Source organism: Equus asinus, chromosome 20 (assembly GCF_041296235.1).
Source record: "Equus asinus isolate D_3611 breed Donkey chromosome 20, EquAss-T2T_v2, whole genome shotgun sequence".
Lineage (NCBI taxonomy): Eukaryota > Metazoa > Chordata > Mammalia > Perissodactyla > Equidae > Equus > Equus asinus.
In genome coordinates this window covers 21,391,001-21,409,008 of record NC_091809.1, presented here as the reverse complement: position 1 = coordinate 21,409,008, position 18,008 = coordinate 21,391,001, and the positions used below count along the sequence as shown (strand labels likewise).

Below are 18,008 nucleotides of genomic sequence, written 5' to 3'. Positions count from 1 at the left end.
TAAAGGCTCCAGGAACCTGGACAGTGAGGAAGACAAGCTATTGATGACACCTGGCAGCTTTAGTCCCCATCGCCAGCCTTTCCTTTGTGACGGCTAAAGTCCGCGCTTGGCCTCCTCCCGCCCCGGGTATGGCCACCGCCCCTCCGCCCGTGGCCCCGCCCACAGGCCGTCCTCCGTCCTCCACCTGGGCCGGGGGCCTGTTTCCGCCCCCAGCCCCGCGCCGAGCGACCCCAGGGCCCATAGGGACCCACGCGGGAAGAACTAAGAGTTCGCTGCCGGAAATGGACGGACGTGATCGACAGCCCGAGCCCTGGAGACCCGCCCCTTACGGCCCGAGGCAGGAAGCGGAAGTGGCGTCACCAGTTCCCTTAGTCCCTTTGTCCCGTGATTCCACGTCTCTTAGAGCCGTTCACGTCGGTATTTTTGCGGTGTCGCTGTCCTCGCTGAGGCCGGTGAAGGGAGGGCCCTGGGCGCACGGAGGGCGTTAAAGGACAGGTGCGGCCCGGGACCCGAGGGGCTCCGTAGAGAGGCCGGGCCTCCGCTCCTCCGCCCGGCCGCTGGGCCCCGCGCTGAGTCGGGGCGGGAAGGGCGCCGCGCGGGGCGTTGGCGTCCTCTGTGCTTACCTGGTCAGAGCCTCCGAGTCACCTTCGAGACTTTTCCCCAGAAGGAGAAGCAGCTCCGCTGTGCGAGTCCCTTTGCTCAGACCCCGCGCCCTCCGGTTCTCAGGACCTGCGACCCCGCCGTGTGCCTGTGAGTCCGGGGTAAAGTGGTTCGGGGGCCTCTGCTGCTTTTCCTGGGCGAGAGAACGTGTCACCGGGGAATTTGGCCTTGTCTTGGCGCGTTGTTTTCTTTTGAACATTACATAAAAGTAGGAATATGAGATGCTCTTTTAGATGTCAAGGATTTGCACGTGTCTCTACGTAAGTATAAACGTACGTAGACCAAGAGTCTTTCATCTAAAGGAAGGCAAGAATACCCAGCTAGCTCTCCATCTGAGCTTCCCAGGCCCGTAGAGCCCACAGAACTTCAGAACAGGGGGCTCCAGGAGAAAACGATGGAGGCTTTGTGACACCAGTTGTAAAATAATTGAGTTTACCATTAGCAGGACTTTAGACTGTGTTTTTTCCATCATATTTTTCTTTCGTAAATTCTTAAACCTACGGAAGATTTGAACATCCAGTACAGGGAGTGTTCCGTGTAGTACATTGATGTATTTTTAGCATTTTGCATGTTTGCTTTCTCTGTAGATAAATAAATACATTTTATGGTGAACTATTTGTGAGTAGTAAAAATAAATTGCATTTATGATACTTGACCTTTGACAAATAAAAATGGCAAGCAATAGGATATACTGGAGAATATGAGGAAGCCATTTTGTGTAAATCTAATTCGGCCTGACCGTGTCCTTCCAAACGGGCCTGACCGTGGCTGTTGAGCACGCATTGTATATCTGCTTTAGACATTCCCTATGGCAAGAACAAAGGCCCTTGAGGTAAAGGTGCAACTTCCCTCCCCCTCCTAACCTTGGCATTCCCTTGAGGATTAAGCATCTTTCCTTAGGCTAGGAACTGATTGCTGCGCTCACCTGTGACCACCCAGCTCAAGACAATAGACTTGCCTCCTGCTGCGCCCTCTGAGATAGCAGACCCACTACCTGCTGTGTCCATCAAGCTCTGTGCTGACAGGGCAATCTTGTGACTATTGTGGGAGAGACATTTCAATCATATGTGAAACGTCCTATTTGAGGGTATATAACCACTCTGTATACCTCACTTCCTTGGTGCCCTTTGAAAGGCCCCGGGCCATGGTCCTCAGATTTCATGGTCCTCAGCTTTCAGCTCAGAATAAACTCACCCAAATTTTCATTTATAGATTGGTTATGGATTATTTTCGTCGACACCTTTAATTATATGATACTCCATCTCTTAAAGATAAGAACATTATCCTACTAAAACCGCAATACTATTATTGCACCCAAGAAAGTTAAAGATAATGAAGTCGTCTCGTATCTACTCTGTGTAAAAACTAAACTTCTCTTCATTCTCCCAAAATATGTATTTGGATCTAGGACCGTATCAGTGTTTATATATGGCAGTTGTTTACATCTTTCAGTCTTTTTAGTACTGGGTCGGTGGATATTATTTTCCATTGTATTGACGTTTTGAAGAGTCACAAGTATTCTTTTAGAAAGTCACACATTTTGATATGTCTGGTTTTATTTTCGTAGTGTGCTTAAATCTTTCCTCCATTTCTTCAGTTTCCTCTCAGCTAGTAATTGGGTCCAGAGCAGAGGTTGGCAAACTTTTTGTCTGAAAAGGTCCAGATAGTAAGTACTTGATGCTTTGGAAGCCTTAAGGTGTGAGAATTACTCAGCTTTGCCTTTGTAGTGGGCAAGCAGCCATAGACCTAAGGAAACAAATGGGCACAGCTGTGTTCCCACAAAGCTTTATTTACACCAACAGGCCTGTGACCAAAGTGTGCCAGCTCCTCGTGTAGAGGCTTCAGAAGATCATTTCAGAATATTTTGTGAGTGATGTGTACATCAAATTGCATTCCACAGGGAAGGCAGAAATTTCTGCCATCCCTTAGTTAGTGATGCCCACTTTGATCACTTGCTTAAGGTGGTGATCAGCAGAGTGCTCTGGTTTAAAGGTAGACTTTTCCTTGTGAATAGGAAAGTCACGTGTGGGTGATACTTTGAAACTCAGAAAATCTTGTTCCCCAGCAACCTTTCTAACAATTGTCTTAGCATCTCTTAATCACCTGCAGTGAATAAACTTCTGTATATGTTGTTTCACATTTGTGGGGGTGTATTTTCAGGGTCAGCTGCTCAGGTTGGATTTCTAGGTCAAAAGACAAATATACATTTTCTTTTGCTTGTTGTTATAAATTTCCTTCCATAGGTCTTAGGCCATTTGTAGTTTCTGAATCAACATTTTAAAAACATCTCAGAAAATTATGGAGAAATATAAGGAACAAATTTTAGTGTTAACTTCAAGGCACTTGTTTTCAGAAAGAATATCCTGCCCACTCATTCTGAGTAAAAATATTCAAATACCTTTTCAGATATCCTGCCTTTTTGTTTCTATTACATTGTGCACAGCCATTTTATGTGAGTCTTATTTAAGTTTTATGTTGTAGTTCTATTTTGTGTTCCTTTTTTTGTGCATTCTATATTATAATATGATGGTGGGTAATGGCATTTGTCTAACAATCTACAAATGGTCATTGAATTCCTTTAATGAGCTAGCACTGTGCAGGGACGGGAAAAAAGGCCATCCAAATGGACCTAGTACTGCCACCATGGGGCTTCCAGTCTATCTGGGAATACAGATCTTAAGTGAATACTGGCAAGTTGTGGTATGGACATCAGAATGGCTTGATAGGAAGTGGTAATATATATTGAGAGGGATTGATATTTATGTTGTGAGTCAAAGCATCAGTAGGATTGACCTGGTCAGGTCCTTGAGCTGTTGTGAGGATTTACAGAGTGGGTGAGGATATCTCAGAAGAAGGGAACTTGATGAGCAAAATACAACATAGTTGAGACCTTGGTGCATTTCTTAAACTGAGGAGAGAGGCTTGGCAGAAGCAGAAGCAGAACAGATAGAGTGGTGGGAGACAGAGTGGAGAGCAGGAACAGGACCAGGGGAATGAGGTGCTCTAGACAATATTCTAAGGCCGTGGGGGCTGGCCCCGTGGCCGAGTGGTTGAGTTTGCACGCTCTGCTGCAAGGGGCCCAGTGTTTCGTTGGTTCGAATCCTGGGCGCGGACATGGCACTGCTCATCAAACCATGCTGAGGCGGCGGCCCATATACCACAACTAGAAGGACCCACAATGAAGAATATACAACTATGCACGGGGGGGCTTTGGGGAGAAAAAGGAAAAAAATAAAATCTTAAAAAAAAAAATTCTAAGGCCGTGGAAACTTCTGAGATGTTTTAGCAGGAGAGTGATTTGAATCCATTACAACTTAAATAGAACCCACTAACTCCTGCTTTGAGAAGGAACTTCGGGAAAGATGAGCATGAAGGCATGGAGTCAAGATAGAATCTTATGATGAATAAGTTTTCAGATACCCTTATGGAACCTAGATGTGGATGATTGTTATGGAAAAGAAAATAAATAAAATGATTTGAGAGTTTTGTAGAAGGCAACAGTGAAAGAATCTAGGTATTTCCTTCATCTATTCTTTTACTAGAGGTTATACCGCCACTTAATGACTGTTTGAATGCTTGATAGTGCTCAGTGAAAAAATACAACTCAGGCTGTTATTAGGAAACTTGTAAACTATTGGAGGAGGCAAACATCTCTCCAAGGAAATAAATGTATTGTTACAAATTGATTAGAGTTCTGGAGCTAAAGTAGAGAGTATTATTTTCTGTATCTTTATATGGGAGCAGGTGAAGGTAAGAGAGTTGATGAATATTTAAGTCCTAAAAAGACAAGGCACACGAGTTAGCCATGTTGGAAGGGATGCTCGAGGAGATGGGGAAAGCATTCTGTGTTTGGTTGATTCCATTTCTAGGGTGAGAGAGGGGAGAGCATCAAGGGTTACTCCCAGATTTGACAGTGGAGACATTTTATTTGGTTGGCATAAATTCTGAGGGAGGATTCTGCTCTTCAGTGTATACCTGACTTGAAAAATGAGTGGTATCTGTTCAAATGCTGTGAATCAAGAGAAAAAAGTATGAATGTATTTTAATTTTATGAGTAGTAAGTTCATTCAAGGAATTAATTGGAATCAGTATTCACTGTGTTATTATCAATGTTAGCAAATGTTTATGTTAATAAACATAGAGTGGTCTTATAGTCCACCTGGAGATTCCTTCTCCTACCCATATTAGGCCTTTGATTCCCTGACTGAACATCCAGAGTAACCCCTCCGGTTTGATATTTTATAGACACTGATGCCTGTAGGGGGCTAGAGTCACTCCACAGGTAAAGGACCAGAAGACTCCCGTGACAGTACAAGTTGCCCAAAAACCACTGAAGGCTCCATGTGGCTTGATAGTATCCATGTTACCCTCTCTGTTTCCCACTTGGGTGTCCCAATGAGCCAGCTGTGCCGTAGTGAAACAATTGATGAGGGTTCTGAAGATAAAGTTGGTGAGACTGTGCAGATACTGTGATTCTGTGAATGTCTTTCCTATGGGCAAGGAACTCAGCTCTTTCCTCAAGTCCAGTGGCTTGACTAAATGTATCCCCAAATCTCCTCTTGACTCATTTGTCCCCAGCAGTCACTGTTCTTGTTGATCATCTATGAGTCTCTGTACAATCAGGAGACAGAAATCACACTCTAACTACAACAAGAAAAGTGTAATGTAAGGATACAAACAGAATTCCAACAGATATCCTGGAGTTGATGGAGAGTCCCTCAGGAAAGCCAAGCCAGTAGGAGGGCCCTCTCCCCAAGGCTGGACTTCAGACCTCGTCAGAGAAGGTATCATGGCAGCCCATTGGATGGTGAAGACGTTCACAAGGTTGCCAGAACCAGAGGCGGTCAGCAGTCAGTGGGCGGGCAGTAAGCAACCTCTGGATGCACACAAGTCCTGAGTGGTGGGTAGATGGAGAGAGGGAGTCCGGTGCCGCTATCAGTGCAAGACCTAGAGCGCTGAGGATCCAGATAAGGAGGCCGTGGGGAGCAACTGACTGGTGTGCAGAGAAGCTGAGGCTGGCGGATGAGTGCTGAGAAGACAGGGTTCCTCCCACCATTACATCCTTAGAGTAATTATGTTTCTGAAAACTGAGATATATTGTGTCATGAACATTATTTAGCTATAATCTAGGTATACTTCCAAAGTGGTGTGAAGGATCTCTGTTACCTGTTGATCACCAGTCACTGGGCGCCTTCACTGAGCCAGGCTCTGTGCCACCCTTGGTAGTGGCAAACATTCGCATCCAAAACTGACATGATGCTACCCATGAGATGCAAAAAAAAAAAAACTCCAAAAGAATCCGATCCTGATTTCAGACAACATTAGTACAGCTAATGTCAAAAAGCATTAGTCCAGCTGCAGAGGTCGTTATGGTAACAGATTCTGTTCCTCCAAGTATATAAAAATTTAAAAGTATATCGGCTCAATGAAATTGTTGCAGATATATAAAGCTTTGCTTGACAGAATTAGAAGAAGAAGTAGACATGTCTTTTGGGAGATTTTTTAATATATTTTGCTCATAGTGTCAAACTAAACAGTAGAGTAAAATTCAGTTAGGATATACTTTGGAAGTACTGTGTGAGCTGCCTAAGGTACAGATACAGAATGGTGTGTCTCGTGACTGATGGAATTCAGAAGTTGCTCGTCTGAGAGAAAGGGGGAAGGAATGGCCTGGAAAGAGCAGGAAGGCTTCGTAGAGAGGTGCCTTTGTTGTGTATCTTGTTTAGGCTGGGGATTACATGAGAATGTGCAATTGTCACAACTTGTCCACTAAAGGCTTAAGATGTGTATTTAGTTGTAAATAGTTATATCTCCATTACAAAATAAACAGAAAACGTCAGTGAGCCCATTCAGCCCAAGGACTCCCAGATTGAGGCCCCTCGAAATAAGTACAATGATAATGTGACAGTTGACAGGAGATTTTTGTGACCATATGTTTTAGTCTTCTGAACTGTAGAGTAAGGACTGTAGAGTTGTGGGGGTGATGATATTGATTCATAGAGAAAGAACTTGGGAATTTTCAGTGGATGTGATCGTTCAAATACCATTTTTATATCGGCATTTGGCCTCTTAGTTTGTGTTTGATTTATTAAAGATTTTTTTTTTAAATTGAGGTCACCTTGGTTTATAACATAAATTTCAAGTGTACGTCATTATGTATTGACTATTGTATAGACTGCGTTGTGTTCCCCACCAAAAGTGTAGTTGCCATCCGTCACCATACACGTGTGCCTCTTAATTCCTCTCACCCTCCCCACACCCTTTTCCCTTCTGGTAAAGACCAGGCTGTTCTCTGTATGTATACGTTTATTTGTTTATCTTCCACATGTAAGTGAAGCGATATGGTAATTATCTTTCTCCCTGTGAGTTACTTGACTTAGCATAATCCCCTCGAGTTTCATTCACCTAGTCGCAAATGGTAAGATTTTGTCTTGCACGCACACACACACACACACACCACCACCTCTTTATCCATCATCTGTGGATGGGCACTTAGGTTGCTTCCAAGTCTTAGCTATTGTGTATGACGCTGCGGTGAATATAGGGGTGTGTATCTTTTTGAATTACTGTATTTCTGTTCTTTGGATAAATATCCATACGTGGAATCGCTGGATCATACGATATTTGGATTTTAATTTTTTCAGGAATCTCCATAGTATTTTCCCCTGTGGCTGCTCCAATTCACATTCCCACCAGCAGTGTACAAGGATTCCTTTTTCTCCACATCCTCTCCAACACTTCTTATATTTTGTCTTTTAATAGCCATTCTGATGGGCATGAGGTCTTATGTCGTTGTAGTTTTGACTTGCATTTCCCTAGCAATTATGATGTTAAATATCTTTCCATGTGCCTCTTGGCTGTCTGTGTATCTTCTTTGGAAAATGTTCATATCCTCTGCCCATTTTAAAAAAATTATTTTGTTAAGGTAATATTGATTTATAATGTGTAAATTTCAGGTGTGTGTTATTATATTTTAGCTTCTGTATAGATTTCATTGTATTCACTGCCAGTAGTCTAGTTATTACCCATTACCACACATATGTGCCCCTTTACCCCTTTTGCCTTCTCCCCACACCCTTCCCCTCTGGTAACCACTAATCCCTATGCCTTATTCATGTGTTTGTTTCTTTTCTGCATATGAGTGAAGTCATATAGTATTTGTCTTTTTGTGGCTTATTATGCTTAGCATAATACCCGCAAGGTCCGTCCTGTTTGTCAGAAATGGCATGATTTTGTAGTTTTTTATGATTGAGTAGTATTCCACTGTGTCATTGTAATTGTGGTTTGCATTCTCCCAATAATTAGTGATGTTAAACTTCTTTTCATGTACCTGTTGGCTGTCTGTATATCTTTGGGAAAATGTCTGTTCATACTCTCTGCCCATTTGTTGATTGGGTTGTTCATTCTTTTCTTTTGAGTTGTATGAGTTCTTTATATAGTTTGAAAGTTAACCCCTTGCTGGATATATGATTTGCAAATATTTTCTCCGAGTTAGTGGGTTGTTTTTCGTTTTGTTGATGGTTTCTTTTGGCTTGCAGAAGCTTTTACTCTGATGTAGTCTCATTGGTTTACTTTTCCTTTTGTTTCCCTTACCTGAGTAGACATGATATTCGAAAAGATATTACTAAGACCAATGTCGAAGAACATAGTCTTTTTTTCTTCTGGGAATTTTATGGTTTTAGGTCTTAACATTCAAATCTTTAATCCATTTTCAGTTAATTATTGTGTATGGTGAATTATAATGATCTACTTTCATTCTTTTGCATGTGGCTCTCCAGTCTTCCCAACGTCATTTATTGAAGAGAGTTTCTTTTCTCCATTGTATGTTCTTGGCTCCTTTGTCAAAGATCACCTATCCGTAGACGTGTGGTTTTATTTCTGGGCTTTCATTTCTGTTCCATTGATCTGTGTGTGTGTTTTTCTGCCAGTACCATGCCGTTTTGATTTGTATAGCTTTGTAGTATATATTGAAATCAGGGAGTGTGATATCTCCTGCTTTGCTGTTTTTTCTCAGGATTGCTTTGACTATTTGGGTTCTTATGCTTTTCTGTATAAATTTTAGGATTCTTTATATTTCCGTGGAGAATGTAATTGGGATTCTGATTGGGATTGCATTGAATCTGTAGGTTGCTTTAGGTAATATGGACATTTTAGCTATGTTAATTTTTCCAATCCATGAGCATGGAATATCTTTCTATTTATGTCTTCTTCAGCTTCTTTCAAGAATGTCTTACAGTTTTCAATGGGCAGGTTTTCCACATCCTTGATTAAATTTATCCCTAGATATTTTTTTTTAGTGATTGTAGATGGGATTGTACTCTTGATTTCTCTTTTTGCTGCTTGGTTGTGTATTCCAATGCAACTGATTTTTTATGTTGATTTTGTGGCCTGTAAATTTCCTATATTCATTATTTCTAGTAGCTTTTTCATGGATTCTTTGGGGTTTTCTATATGTGAAATCATATCATCTGCAAATAATGTCACTTTTACTTTTTCCTTTCCAGTTTGCATCCCATCTTTTTCTTGTTCTTGCTTAATTGCTGTGGCTAGGACTTTCAATACTATGTTGAATAAGAGTGGTAAGAGTGGGCATCTTTCTCTTGTTCCCGTTCATCAAGGAATAGCTTTGTTTTTCAGTGGTAAGTATGACGATGGCTGTGGGTTTGTTGTATATAGCCTTTATTATGTTGAGATACTTTCCTTCTATACCCATTTTATTGAGAGTTTTTATCATAAATGGATGTTGAATCTTGTCAAATGCTTTCTCTGCATCTGTCGAGGTGCTCATGTGAGTTTTAGTCTCCATTTTGTTAATTTGGTATATCACATTGATTTGTGGGTGTTGAACCTTCCTTGCATCCCTGACATAAATCCCATTTGATTGTGGTGTATGATCCTTTTAATGTGTGGTTCTATTCAGTTTACTACTATCTTGTTGAAGATTTTTGCATGAATATTCATCAGCAATAGTGGCCTGTAATTTTCCTTTTTTGTTTTGTCCTTGTCTGGTTTTGGTATCAGGATAATATTAGCCTAGTAAAATGAGTTAGAAGCATCCCATCTTCTTCAGTTTTTTGGAAGGATTTGAGAAGGGTAGGTATTAAATCTTAGAATGTTTGCTAGAATTCACCAAAAAAGCCATCTGGTCTTGCACTTTTGTTTTTGGGGAGGTTTTTGATTACTGCTTCACTTTCTTTGTTGTGATAGGTCTTCTCAGATTCTCTATTTCTTCTTGATTCAGTTTTGGGAGGTTGTGTGATTCTAAGAATTTTTCTCTTCTAGTTTATGCAATTTGTCGTGGTGTAGGTTTTCATAGTATTCTCTTGTAATCCTTTTTATTTCTGTGGTATCTGTTATAATTTCTCTTCTTTCATTTCTGATTTTTTTTTTTAGCCTTTTTTCCCCATAGTGAGTGTAGCTAAGGGTTTGTCAATTTTGTTTATCTTTTTAAAGAACCAGCTCTAAGTTTCATTGACCTTTTCTGTTGTTTGTTTTAGTCTCTGTTTCATTCATTTCTACTCTCATTTTTGTTATTTCCTTCCTTCTGCTGACTTTACGTCTTGTTCTTTCTTTTCTAGTTGTTTCTAGGTGCAGTGTTAGATTGTTTTGTTTCTTGATGTAGGTCTGTATTATTATAAACTTCCTTATGAGTACTTTTTTTTGTTGCATTTCATAGGTTTTGCTATGTTATGTTTACATTTTCTTTTCTCACTAGGTGGGTTTGGTTTCTCCTTGTTTTTTTCATTGAACCAAAAGTTGTTCAGCCCTTTGTTTAGTCTCCATCTATTTGTGACTTTCCCAACTTGCTTCTTGTTAATTTCTAGTTTCATACCATGAAGTTGGAAAAGATGCTTGCTATGGTTTCAATCTTCTTAAATTTAATGAGACTTCTTTTGTTTCCCAGCATACAGCCTATCTTTGAGAATGTTCCATGTGCACTCAAGAAGAATGTGTATTTTGCTGCTTTTGAATTGAATATTCTATATCCTTCTATCAAGTCCTTCTGGTCTAGTGTTTCATGTAAGGGCAGTGTTTCCTTGTTGACTCTCTGGTTGAATGTTCCGTTGATTTTATTGGTGTATTAAAGTCACTACTATTATTGTGTTGCTGTCATTTTCTCTCTTTAGTCTGTTAATGGTTGTTTTAGGTATTTTGGTTCTCTCTGTGTTAGCTGTATATACATTAATAAAAGTTCTGTCTTCTTTGTGGAGTGGCCCCTTTATCATTATACAATTTCTATCTTTGTCTCTTGTTATCTTCTTTTAGCTTGAAGTCTATTTTGTCTGATGTAAGTGTTGCTACACCCACTTTCTTTCGGTTGTTATTTGCTTGGAGTATCATCATCCATTCCTCCACTCTCAGCCTGTGGTTGTATTTAGAGTTGAGATGTGTCTCCAGGAGGCAGCTTATTGTCAGGTTTTGTTTTGTAATACATCCAACCACTGTGTGTATTTCAATTGGTGAATTCATTTTTACATTTCACTGTTAACTTTATAGTGGTTATTGATATGTGAGGGCTTAGCACTGCCATTTTATCATTTACTCTCTGGTTTTTCTGTATTTCTGTTGTTTCTGTTTCCTTGTGTTTGTGCCTGCAATTTCAATTTGGTGGTTTTCTGTGATGTGTTTCTCAGTTTCCTTTTTTTTTTTTTTTTTTTATATATTTTGTGACTCTGCCCTGAATTTTTGTTTGTGGTTCATGTGGTTACCATGAGGTTTCTATAAAAGATTCAGAGTCCTTTTTCTGCTGATAGCATCTTATCTCCATTTGCCTGTGCAAGTTCCATCCTTTTCCTCTTCCCATTCTGTGTTTTTGTTGTCACAAGTTATCCCTTTGTATATTGTGAGTATGTGGCTGAACTTAAGTGTTTGTAGTTATTTTTAATACTTCCTTTGAGCCTTTATGTTCTTATTGTTTACTATCCTATTCTGATACCGAGTTGCGGCTTTCAGATTCTTTTTATCACCTTGTGCAAACTTTGTATACTTTTGCCTTTCTGTTTCAGGACGGGGGTTCCTTTCAGCATTTCTTGTAAGGAAGATCTAGTGGTGATGAACTCCCTCACCTTTTGTTTTTCTGGGATAGCGTTTATTTTTGCTTCATATGTGAAGGATGACTTTGCTGGATAAAGTATTCCTAGCTGACACTGTTTATCTTTCAATATTTTGAATATATCATTTCATTCTTTTTTAGTCTAAAGTTTTTGCTGAGAAACCCACTGATAGCCTAATGGGGCTTCCTTTGTAAGTTATTTTTTCTCCCTGAATGCCCTTAATATTTTTTCTTTGTCATTGACTTGTGATAGTTTTAGTATAATGTGTAATGAGAACATCTTTTTGGGTTGAGATAATTAGGTGTTTCTTTTAGTTTCAGGTCCTTTTATATCCAGTTACTTCCTTGAGTTTGGCAAGATCTCAGCTATTTCTTTATATAAGTTCTGTGTTCATTTCTCCTTCTCTTCTCCTTTTGGGATACCCATTATCTTTTTGTTGGTTTTCTTAGTATAAGAGTTGGCTGTTTCTCATAGAATTTCTTCATTTAAAAAAAAATCTTAGTTCTCTGTCCTTTTCCACCTGAATCATTTCTAGATTTCTGTCTTCCATCATGCTAATTCTCTCTTCCATATGGTCTCCTATATTTCCAGTGCTTTCTACTTTATGCTTAATCTCATTAATTGTGCTCTTCAGCTCCAGAATTTTTTCAGTTTCTGTCTCTTTAGTGAAGTGTTCTTTCTGTTTGTTAATTTTATTCCTAAGTTCATTGAACTGCCTGTCTGATTGTTTTTGTATGATGTTGTGTTTGTTCATGACAGCTGTTTGAATTCTCTGTCAGACCGCAGTCTTCTGTGACTTCAGGTTTGGTTTCTAGAGACGTGTCGTGTTCTTTCTATGCTACCTGGTTACTGTTGTTCTTCATGGTGCTTAATGAGTTGTTCCTCTGTCAGTGCATTTGTGGTAGGAAACATTTTTCTTGTTTAGGTAGGCTTTGTTTATTTTCATTCTAGGCAGCTTCTGGTTGTATTTCAGAGCCTGTACTTTCCACCCTCCACTGTCTGTGCCGGAGGAGTGATCAGTGCCCTCATTGTGCTGCTTCTGCCTCCAAGATTGCTGGTACCTTTCTGCCTACAATCTTGCTGCAGTTGTGGGTCTTGCCCCCAGGGTCACCAGGGTGCAAGCACCTCTGCTGCCTCTGGGGGTTCACCTGAGTCACAGTTTCCCTCAGTGCAGCAGGGGAACAGGGAGAGTGAGGCAGGAGCTGGCATCACAGGCATTTTTGCCACATCTGAGTTTTTGGGTCTGCATGTGGTGCTGCTGTCGGGGATGGGGGTGGGAGATAGAAATTTCAGATGCCTCTGCAGCTGGGGAGGACCTGGATCTCTGGCCTCATCATTGCTCTTGTCTGACTCTCCATGGGCTTTCCACATTCTTGGGTGCTCCTCCCACGTTTGCTCCTTTTACTGCTGCTCCTGGGTTATCTGGGGGTTTAACAATCCAGCTGCTGGGGATGCTGGGTGTGCAGGTGTCATCATTCCTGCTGTATTCACCAGGTTCATGGAAGACACTGCCACCATCAGAAGGGGAGCAGTACCTGGGTCACAAGTGCCACTTAGGTTCCCTAAGTTCTGGTTTCTGATGCCTGCGTGATTCCTGGAACTTCAGGGCACAGGCGCTCCTTCCACCACCAGAGACCTGACGTATTGTATGCAGCATCTGCTTCTGGCAGGACCAGTGTCAGGGGCAATGCCACCAGGGGATGAGTTATGGGCACCACTGTGGCTCTGCAACCTCAGGTCTCAGATGCCACCTGGCACTGCTTGCTGAGGGAGAGGGACTGAGCCATGAGTGCCCCTGTGGCTCTTACAGCCCCTGGTCTTCGGCACCAAGATGCATTATTCCTGGAATATCAGGTCACAGACACTGCTGCCACCACCTGGGGTTTCTGGGTCTTGGATGCAGCCTCTGTTGCTGGAAGAGCTGGTCTTCAGTGCTGCCACCAGGGTAGGTGGAGGGGACTGGGGTACAGTCATCCCAGTTCCTGGTGCCTCCATCAGCATGGGCTAGCTGAATTCCCGGGGCTTCCATTTATGTGCCTTATCTCAGTTCTTGGAGCCTCTGCTTACCGATGTGGCTGCAGATCCTGGAATTCTGGTCCCAGCAGCTGCTGATGCTGCTCCACTGCTTCCACGCTGTCCAGGAAGTCCAGTCAGCCCACCTGCAGATGAGAGATGTCTGGAGCTCTCGGGTGTCCAGGAGCGTGTGCAGAGTCCTTTGTTGGCCTGTGGAATGTCCTACTGGTTGTAACTTAGAGAGGAGAGACAAAGGCAACAACTCACTCCACCTGGACCCAGACATCACAGCAAAGGTTATTGGTTTTTAACAAAAAGAAGTTAGCCTTAAAATACAGAACATTAAAAGACAATTTAAGAAACATGAAGGAAGTCTACGGAAGAAATTGATAAATATAACAGCCAGTTGAGTGGAGAAATGGAAGTGATAACTGAAATGAAAGGGTAGTTGTCTGAAAAAACTCATAAAGTAGACAGCTGTTGGGGAAAGTTTCCTATGGCCTTGCCCCTTTCCCGAGCTCAGGGTAGAGTGCAAATGTGTTTGATTAGACTTTCTAACCAAGACCTGTGGCCACTTCCCAGTACTTCAGTGTTTTCTGAGTTCTTTTGTATAAGCGTTGACATAGTTTCTCTTATCTTTTAGGGTCAGATGTGGAGGACCTCATGACTATTTTACTTTTCTTCCGTTTTCTTGTGCAGGAGCCAATAGAATATATGTGCTGTGTGTGTGTGTGTGTGTGTGTGTGTGTGTGTGTAGGACACTTGTTATTTTCTCACCTGCTTGATTGTTTTCCCATATCAGTTTTGAATTGATGTATCAATTCTTAGTCTATTGTCTATGTTCTCCAATAGGAATGTTGGATCTTTAATATCTAGGACATGCTTTGTATGCGTCACTGCTCTCAACTAACTGTCTAAACTCAGGGACACAGTTTCTTCATTGCTTAGTGAAAGAATAAAGGAATAATTCAGCATTAAGAACTTAAAGGGAGGCCTAAAGCTTCAGACTTCTGCAGCATCCATCAGGGGAAGCTCAGGAGTGTTTCTTCCCGTCATATGCCCAGGAACAGCCTCACACAGTGCTGTCCTTTAGAACGTGTAGATTAGGTGTCTAATGACAATATTTTCTTAAGCATGTAAGCAGTATAAAAAAGTTGTGATATTTTACATTATTTTGTTTTCTACATTCGAAGTTTTCTATGTTCCCTGGACACTAAGTTTTTATCGGATAGACTTGATTTGTGTTTATGTCATATGGTATTTATAGTTGAGAGTAGATTCAAATATTCAAGTTGTTCCAAATACATAAGTAAGTTCGACATCTGGTATAGATGGTCCTCAGTAAATGACAGTGATGTTACTGATTCTTTTGTTACAAAGCATACGGTTTTAATAGCTTTGCACAATACAGAGTCCTTTGTTTTAGACCTGAGCAGTCAAGCTGCTGGTTTATTCAAGAGGCGCTTAGGTGGGCCAGAGAATGCTGTGCTCTAAGTCACCTTCCTGGTACATGTGCCTTAGAGAGAATGGCTGCATAATCTCATTCATCAAGTTTATTGCCTTGACAACTGAAGAGACACATTCCTCAGGACTTAAGTTTCCTTCTCTGTAAAATGAACCCACTGTGCTTTTCCTGATGGGCAGCATGGCTCGCAATCCCCTTTTGTGGCTCCAGATGAGACAGGGCTCCTCTGACATTTGATGGCAGTGGTGTGTGTATGTGTGTGTGTGTGAGAGATTTCTCAAGTGTGCAGGGATATTTGGGAGTTTCAATCCAGAATGGAATGACTTCCAGGCAGGTGAAGGTGGGAATTATGATCATCTGTGGCATCCTCATGCCTTCTTTCTTTTCTCCTAGGTCATGTTTCTGCCTTCCTGAGGAAAAGACAGAGGCAGAAAGGATGGTGACTGACTGTTTGACTAGTTGTTCTCAGGTAATTAGGAAGCCTGTCCTTCTACAAAGTGACATGTTACATCCACCAGTTAAACACATTTCCTTCTAGATAGACCTGTCCCCAGAGTTTCTTAAAGAAATCAAGCCACAGCAGGACTGAGTCCCTGTTGAATTCCCTCCCAAAATGGAACCTCTCCTGTTGGTTCCTGTGAATAATCTCAGTGTTTTGATAATTACCTTCTACTGTTGTCTCTTATGATGGCAACTGCATATTTTTTTGCTTTGCCGTGTGCTCTGACAGCTAACGAAGATGAACGTGTGCATTTCTTAAAGAATTTATTCATTCATCAACTTTTAGGAGTCTGCAGCTTGCTCAGTGCTGTCCTGCAAGAGGGAAATAAGACATGAAGAGCCTTTAGTCTAGTTGTGGTGAGATAAGTTCATGTGTTAGAGCTTCCATTAAAGCCATGACTGCAGGATATCAGCCATGAGTGAGCGTAGATAGAAGAGTATCTAGGAGAATTGCTCCTTGGGGCAATGATAAGACACTTTGAAACCCTCTGTTGCCATTGGGTCTTCCGTTTTCATTTCCTAGTGAACGGTGGTGGCAATGTTTCTTTATTGAATCCAGCGTGTGTGTGATGGTTTAGGACTCACTCACCTTCGCTGATGTGGCTGTGGACTTCACCCAAGAGGAGTGGACTTTACTAGAGCCAACTCAAAAAAATCTCTACAGAGACGTGATGCTGGAGACCTACAAGAACCTGAGCACAGTAGGTAAGCCTGCCATCCTTCCTGTAGCCTCTTACAAAACAGGTATCTATGATATGTTTACTGTGTGCCAGTGCTGGTGATGAGAAACCTGCACATGAATGGAGAGAGTCTCTAGTCTCTACACTAACGGGTTTAATCTAGTCTGCTTTCTGTAAAAGTGTGGTCATAGCACTTAGACCATCCCCATCACTCTCTTAGAAATGTGCATTCTCACACTCTGCCTTTGACATAGTGAATGAAACTCTGGCATTGGGTGAGACGTGCATTTTAATGAAAACACTGGACATGATTCTAATGGACAATAAAATGTGACAACCACTCGTGTAGTGGTTTCTCCATGAGAATGAACATGACTTTTTTCACTTAACTATTTCAATAAAAGTCTTAATGCCTTGTAATTTGTATATATACATCTGAACATGGGTTTCAGGGGCCAGAGATAACAATCTTTTGATGCACAGAAAGGGGAGGTATTTGCATTTTTATCTCTTTGAAATAATTTTACTGCTTTCATTAGAAATATGGGAAGTGATTCATGGGAAAGTTTGTCATCTTTTGCAGGTGACTTTTCCATTAATACTTCTTTCCCTGTGAACAGAGTATCAGTTGTTCAAACCCAGTTTGATCTCTTGGTTGGAAGAAGAAGAGTTGAGGGCAGTGGAGGGAGGAGTTTTCCAAGGTGAGTGAGTATGAAGAACTCCCCTGGTAATGAAAATGGTGACTGTGTTTGGAATCACAATAAGGAAACTTTAAGACGTGCTTTCTCTAGGAAGCTGTCATTGGTCTCTGAAGCTTTGGGATATCGTCAGCTTCTCATATGTTCTTACTTTACATTTACTCACAATTTCCTATGATCTCAGAGAGTGACTTATCCTGTGTCTTTTTTAACTATCATTTTGATACATTCCCTCTGTCTAGAATGCCCCTGCTTTCTTTCCCTGATGGTATTCTGTTTCTTTTTCCCATTGTATTTAATTTTCATTGAATCATTTTAATCAACTACTGAATTTTGACTACATCTCCTTTTCATTGCTAAATTTTTCACATAGCCAAACTCCTCAAATCTAATTTGCTCTTTCGTTTTCCTAGTGTGTTTAATTTGGAAATAATACAAATGAGCCTTATTGTTTTTAACTCTTTAACTTACATTTCATTCTGCAAATTCCTACATTTGTTTATTCTGTTTTGTTTTAGAATGGGAAATGCAGCCTAAAAGCAAAGACTCAGCAATTCCACAGCATATTTTGGGGGAAAATACATCCAATAGGATAGAAACGGTAAGATAAGTATGCTTTAAAGGAGATGTTTCTTATTTTCTACTTTTAGAAAAGATAGAGATTTTCATTAGATAGGACATGAGCACAAGTGATAGATAAATATTTGAGATAAGTGGCATTCACCCAAGACAGCAATGTCTCTTTAGACATATTCTGAATATGATGAATTTCACAATGTTTTAAATCCAGCTTGAAGCTAGTGCCTTGAAATTCCTAGAAGGACTCTTTCCCTCTTATCTAATTAAACATTGAATTTTTAAAGCAATTCAATGAAATTGTATAGGAAACTTTTAGCATTAGAGTAGATGACATCATTCTTGCAGAAGGTTTACATCA

General features: G+C 40.9%; 1 protein-coding gene across 5 annotated transcripts in view; it reads left to right on the top strand.

Annotated features, from left to right (window-relative positions):
* Positions 1-18,008, top strand: part of LOC106824494 (zinc finger protein 266-like) — a 64,151-nt gene that overhangs the window by 41,823 nt on the left and 4,320 nt on the right. Inside the window, exons 1-5 of one of the 5 annotated variants that reach the window (XM_014830796.3) lie at positions 335-750; positions 15,586-15,661; positions 16,272-16,398; positions 16,994-17,074; positions 17,590-17,672. In XM_014830796.3, the coding sequence (XP_014686282.1) occupies positions 15,629-15,661; positions 16,272-16,398; positions 16,994-17,074; positions 17,590-17,672 (324 nt within the window). In that variant the 5' untranslated portion in view covers positions 335-750; positions 15,586-15,628. Of the gene's footprint in view, positions 1-334; positions 751-15,585; positions 15,662-16,216; positions 16,399-16,993; positions 17,075-17,589; positions 17,673-18,008 lie in introns of those variants that run through there. The other 4 variants (XM_014830799.3, XM_014830797.3, XM_044753452.2 and 1 more) reach the window with 4 other exon arrangements.